Here is a 6,073-nt window from a genome sequence, read left to right on the forward strand (position 1 = left end):
AAGGTGGCCATTTTGAAATGTGGACTGAAATGTAGAAAACACAAACTCCTACAACTTACCGTCACTGACTTTGAACCCTATAACTGGTAGAATCTGATACAGTGTTAGTTTGCTCCTCCGTAAACCATACTGAGAGAGCCATTTCTTGGAATTGACGAGAGATCTTACATCCATTTCCCATGTTTGTGCAGGAGTTTTCTGTAAGCTGACTTCTGGATTGTATTCCTCTACTGCTCTCTCAGTGTTTTCAATCCCAACTTTAATCTTCGAAGCATATGGTGTCTTGTATTCAATATCAAATGATACATCTGAAATAAGTGTTCTGTACATCAACACACATTTTAATATGTAGGTTTCTTAAAACTGACATGTGCATTAAAGAATTTGACTACCTTTTTTTCAATTCATTATGCTGAGAGAATTTTTTTCAAAAATAAAAAAAAAACAAAATAACACACTATTGAGTTAAGGGACAACTGAAAAAAAACCAAAGAAATAGGAAATGCATTCATTTCCAAGATGTTTAAAAATTATGACTAAAAGTCATCAGGTGTTATAAAATAGAACAAAAAACTCTTTTAAATAAAAAATTAATCACATCTGACTTAAAAATAATTATAGTTCAAATTCTTTCAAGTACAAATTCTTTATTGAAGTCTCTCAGACACATAAAGTGTTACAAGAGGAATTCAATACATATTCAAAGGAGATTCCCTTCAAAAACAAATTCCTTCTATAACCTTTATTTATGTTTAGTAACTTATGGTAGGTTTATATTATAAAAGCAATGAAACAACAATTCATCATTTGTATCATAGTTCTAAGACTAAATAATACAAAACGTATGTAATGTGCAGTATTATACAAGGGCTCCAGGCTGTGAGTACAGAGTCTTTTAACATCATACTAATTTGATCCAGTGATGCCATATTGCTTGAAAGTAATGCTATGAGTATCTGAAATGATTTTCTTATACACTGTGAACAGATGGGATGATAGGATCTGGTAGTAACTTATCAGTTAATAAGCTAATCACAAAGTCATTTTTTGAAAAATCTAATTAAAAACAAAGATTCAATATTTCAAGATTTATTCTGATACACTCTGACACATTAGAAGTACTTCAAGAGGAAAATAAGATATCCTCCAATTACTTTCATGTTACCTTAAAATGAAATACATGTAATGTTTTTTTCAAAGTTCAAAGAGATTTTAAAACAGAAAGCAAATATTTTCATCATTTTTGCTAAAAATACAAAGGAGAAGGTCCAGTAAGGGCTAGTTTTGGCCTAAAATTCGAAGTACACCTGATGAAAGATTTTTGACTTTTTTTAAACACTTAAGTGTCTACTGCAGTCGTTTCAATTAGTTCATGTAAAAGATTTGAAATGATTTGGTCATTAAAGAAACTCAAATTCAAACTTAAATATGAAAAATCTATCAAATATGCCATAAAACGTCACTTTTCAGATGCTTTTTGTCAAAAATGGAAGTGGCCGCATTCATGTCCAGTTGCAACCTTTAAATATGTTATGTATTATCATCAAATACAACATGTATTTAAATATCAAGACTGAACCCTTATGCGGCCACTTCCATTTTAGACAAAAACCGTCTTAAAATTAGCACAAATGCTAAAATTGTGAAGATTTCAGTAATTTTGCATGAATTGATGATGCTAGTACCTGATGCCTGTGCATTGCATTGTCAAAAAACAGCCCATATTTTTAAAATAAAAGTATTCTACTTTCCAATAGATAGGAAAAAGTTTACATTTCAACAAATTTGTAAAAATGCTATATTTTGGGGCAAAAAAGTGGTCTTACCAGACCTACTCCTTTATTTTAATTAATCTTGTTACTTTTTAAAAGCAAATTTTGATTAAACATGTTAAACTGACTGTGACTTTTCTTGTATAAGCATTCAATTAAATGGAATTTATTAACTCTATTTGATTAAAGGTTCTCATTCATGTATAATGCAATATCGGATATTAAATTTTTCTCCCATTTACAGGTCAAATGTAAATAAAGGATGCAAACAAGACATTTGTGCATTAGGAATCGATCAGAATATTTCTGTAACCAATGGTAATTGGTACATGTATGATTATGATAACCAATTACCAATTGCTCTTACTGTTTAAGACATAAAATTTTGATATCTTTGAAAATAAATGATCAAACAATTTGACTGTTTTCCTCGATGTTTAAGGTTATAAACTGTCATGTGGTTTACTTTCAATGTTCCAGAATGACAAATTATGTTTAATCAAGCATATTGATCATGTCCTTTATTCAAAACTTATAAAAACAGGTTATTATCTAGTATTTAAAAGTAAAAAAAAAAGAGTTGTGTTTCTCTACCCTATGCTAATTTTTCTTCCCTACCCTTACACATTGTATGGACATTTTTGGTTAAAGTTAAAACCGAGAACATTGCCCTATATGTAAAAAATTTACATAAAAATTCATTGTAATATAATTTTATCAACCTGCCTAATCTTTTTGTTTCTGCCAGGAAGTAGGAAACAAGTATATATTTTTTTTGGCCTAAAGTGTATTATAACTTAGGATACTCTTGATAAGTAAAGTTGTTTCAAATCTATGCCTATGGAGAAACTTCAAATTTACTATCACTGGTACTGAAGAAAAATGCTTCCTTTAGATAAATAGACCTAGCTAGAAAGAGGGATACTACTATCACTGTGGTGTCATGTTTAATAATTCATACAATAGCATTAAAAAAATAATGCCTTTTCAATTTGGCAAGCTCCTAACAATCCTGCAAAGAAACTTAAAGTCTTAAACATGTTAAAGCAGTCTAATAATTATATATGAACAAAATCAGGATAATCTGGAAAAATTCCAAATAAATAATAATTAAATGAAGAAAATGACAACACGGCATAACAAAAAATTATAAATATGCATACGAATATATGATTATAAAACCTTTATATCTAGATTCAGTACATTGCAAACTACAAAACATAAGCTCTATGGAGCTTCTAATCAACATGAAGATACCAATCAAAAATCATTAGTTTCATAAAGATAGACAATAGTGAACACCATAGCCAAAAGAAAAAGTCGAAGAGACAACTCTCTACAAATAAACACTAAAAACTAAAGATTGGTTGGTAGTATTGGCTACTGCTCAGTCTGCTGTTGAAATCAAATAAAAAATATGCCCTATTATACATGTATTTTGCTTATCTGATGCCAGTGATACATTACTTTAAAATATTGTTTATTTTGTTTGATCAGTTTGAGATTTTCAAAGCACATTAGATGAGTAAAACAGTACAAAGTTAAGGGTATCCAATATCTGACGTTTTTAAAAAAAAAATCATCCTAAAACATTTAAAATTTGGATTCAAGTTATAAGAAAATAAAAAAGTATGAAATAAAAATTGCTTTTGAAGAATCTGCAGTTAACTTGTTTAATCATTACTTTAGTGTCAAAATTATTTTGATAATAGATAATATTTGAGATAAGATCATATAGGCTGGATCTAAAATTTTTGTCTTACTATTTCCATTATCATGATTACACTGTATAATAGACAATTTAATTGTATTTAAAATCAATGCAAAGTTGTCAAATACCTGTATCTTCAGGTAGAAGTGTAAATAGATTTACATTGTAGTTTAATAATTTACTTTGTGTCTTATCTTTTAAACATTATTCAGCTGAGCATTTTGATATTTTTATTCTTCCTCCCAGCAAGAAAGTGTTATTATATAACATATATTGATCTTTCTGGCCATGTTGTCCTGCTTATGTAAATATGATTAAGTATTAGAACTAAAATATATGTTTTATTGTCACTTCTCACGTTCAGTTATGGATCTTTAGCAGACTTAAAATGGACAAAGTGTTTTTCACTCATTTTATGGTTAAATTATGTTCATTTTAAACTATGAAAGACACTTTATTCCCTATAATTTTTCACTGAAGTATTTAAAAACAGTATGGCTGTTTCTCATTGGCCAATAAACAATGATAAATGTTTACAATAATGTTTTGTGCAATTTACACATTCAGAACACAAACAATATAAGTCACTATAACATATTGACTTGCTATTAAATTGAATTTGAGAAGGTGAGAATTAACTTTGTCCATAATCTAATGTACCATAAAAGTTGAGTGTTGAAAGGGTATTAATATAATATTGGTTTGCATGTTATCAGAAAATCTTATACTCATTCTTTAGTAAAAATTCATTTAAACAATGATAAGCATGCATCACATTTCTTTTACATCTGGATACACCTTGAAAGAATATATATTTAGGGCTTAATTGATATCTTCCTGATTTTTTCTATGATCATTGTTATGTGAGAATCTTGTTTGTTACTTTAACCATGTTAACTATCATAAAAAAAAAATTTATAAAAAAAAAAACACCAACAAAATTATTTTTTTTATTCAAATAAATTTCATGAATCAAATTGCAAATCACCACAACCTTACATAAAAGAGGGGAAATTCTGCAGTATACATGGTATAAACATGATAAAGAGAAAAAGTTGTTTGAGTCTCAACAAATTTTCATAAAAAAAACCACCCACAAAGCCATATTGAAAAAACAATTAAGGCATTAACCAAGTGTGTGGAAATGATCGAAGTTCAATTAAAAAGAAGTTGTTTGCATTATTATGCATATGTTGCATGCATGAACTTTTATTTGTTTTCTCTTATTCACAGCTGACAGCAATCTTGTTTATGCATTGCTTCTTTGCATAAAATTTATGCTATTTTTGTATTTGTAAGAATGTTTCAAATGTATATACATTTACATGTGAAAAGATACTGGAGAGCCTGTACAATGTCATGTTCTTTTCACATGCAAAATGGTTTTCTTAAACTGACAAAATAAAATTGCTATTTTTGTAAATCATGCTGTCTCAATTAAGAAATATTAATGTTCAGTACATTTAAACTATAATGCCAATGACATTTATAAATGACATAAAAATAAGAAGATGTGGTACATGTATGATTGCTAATGAGACAACTTACTAGCAGAGACCAATTGCTTAGAAGGTAATCAACTATATATATAGATCACTGTACTGCCTTAAACAATAAGCAAAACTGATACCGCATAGTGAGCTATAAAAGGCGACGAAATGACAAATGTCAAACAAGAAAACCAACGACCTGATTTCTGTACAAAACAATAAACCAAAAACAAATATGATCTAAATATATACAGCAACAAACGCCAACCACTGCAGTTTGGTGTATAAAACGAAAAACCTTGAACAACATGGCAGTGCAATAACACTTTTTTCTGGTTTTCCTTTTTTCCAGATTTTTCATAAAAATAATGAAGAAGCATACAATTTCCAGCAAATTTGATTATTTGTACACCAAAAAAAGATTAATCAGCAAATGATTTCCCTGCAAATTTATATATTTGACCAAGGATTTGTATAGTACTATACAAATCCTTGATTTGACTGACGAAAAGTAAGATGGCTAGTATCAAGACAAAAAAATTAATATTTTGTAACCAATCAAATAAAAAAAAGCTTTATTTATAGAAGATACAGCCAATATAAACCATGGGGAGCTCACCAGATAGTAGCTACCTCATATGTCATGTATTTGTCAAATCTTAATTATAACATGTATATATATATACAATTCAATATTTGCTTTGATTAATATTAATGACTTACGGTCTGAATAAGCATTCTTCCTGTAAGGGTCTAATGCATACAAAGCTGCTGCTGTCATTTTCAAGTTTTATGTGTGAATGATAAACTCCAAGAGATTTGATTTTGACACTTTTCAATATCACAAATATCAATTAAATAAGATTGAAGATTTAAAACAATAGCAAAAGGTCCGCAATTTTTTTCCCGAATACCTCACAGAAATTTCTTATATTACATTGTTCTGACTTTTTAAGTGTTAATTCACGATTTTTAAGTTCAAAATCGCCGACCCCTGCATCGCCATATTGTACACAACCACAGTTGCTTGGCATTCGTTTTTCTCTATAGTTTTCAAGTCTAACCCCATGTAAAATTAATCTGATGGGAAACTCTAGAGA

General features: G+C 28.8%; 1 protein-coding gene across 1 annotated transcript in view; it reads right to left on the bottom strand.

Annotated features, from left to right (window-relative positions):
* Nucleotides 1-5,997, bottom strand: part of LOC127715765 (von Willebrand factor A domain-containing protein 3B-like) — a 54,203-nt gene extending 48,206 nt beyond the window's left edge. Inside the window, exons 1-2 of the mRNA XM_052221912.1 lie at nt 5,697-5,997; nt 60-308 (exon numbers count right to left, since the gene is read on the bottom strand). Coding sequence (XP_052077872.1) covers nt 60-308; nt 5,697-5,754 — 307 coding nt within the window. The 5' untranslated portion in view covers nt 5,755-5,997. The remainder of the gene's footprint in view (nt 1-59; nt 309-5,696) is intronic.
* Between the last annotated feature and the right edge of the window lie 76 nt (nt 5,998-6,073).

This window comes from Mytilus californianus, unplaced genomic scaffold (assembly GCF_021869535.1).
Source record: "Mytilus californianus isolate M0D057914Y unplaced genomic scaffold, xbMytCali1.0.p SCAF_9, whole genome shotgun sequence".
In the NCBI taxonomy this organism is placed as follows: Eukaryota; Metazoa; Mollusca; class Bivalvia; order Mytilida; family Mytilidae; genus Mytilus; species Mytilus californianus.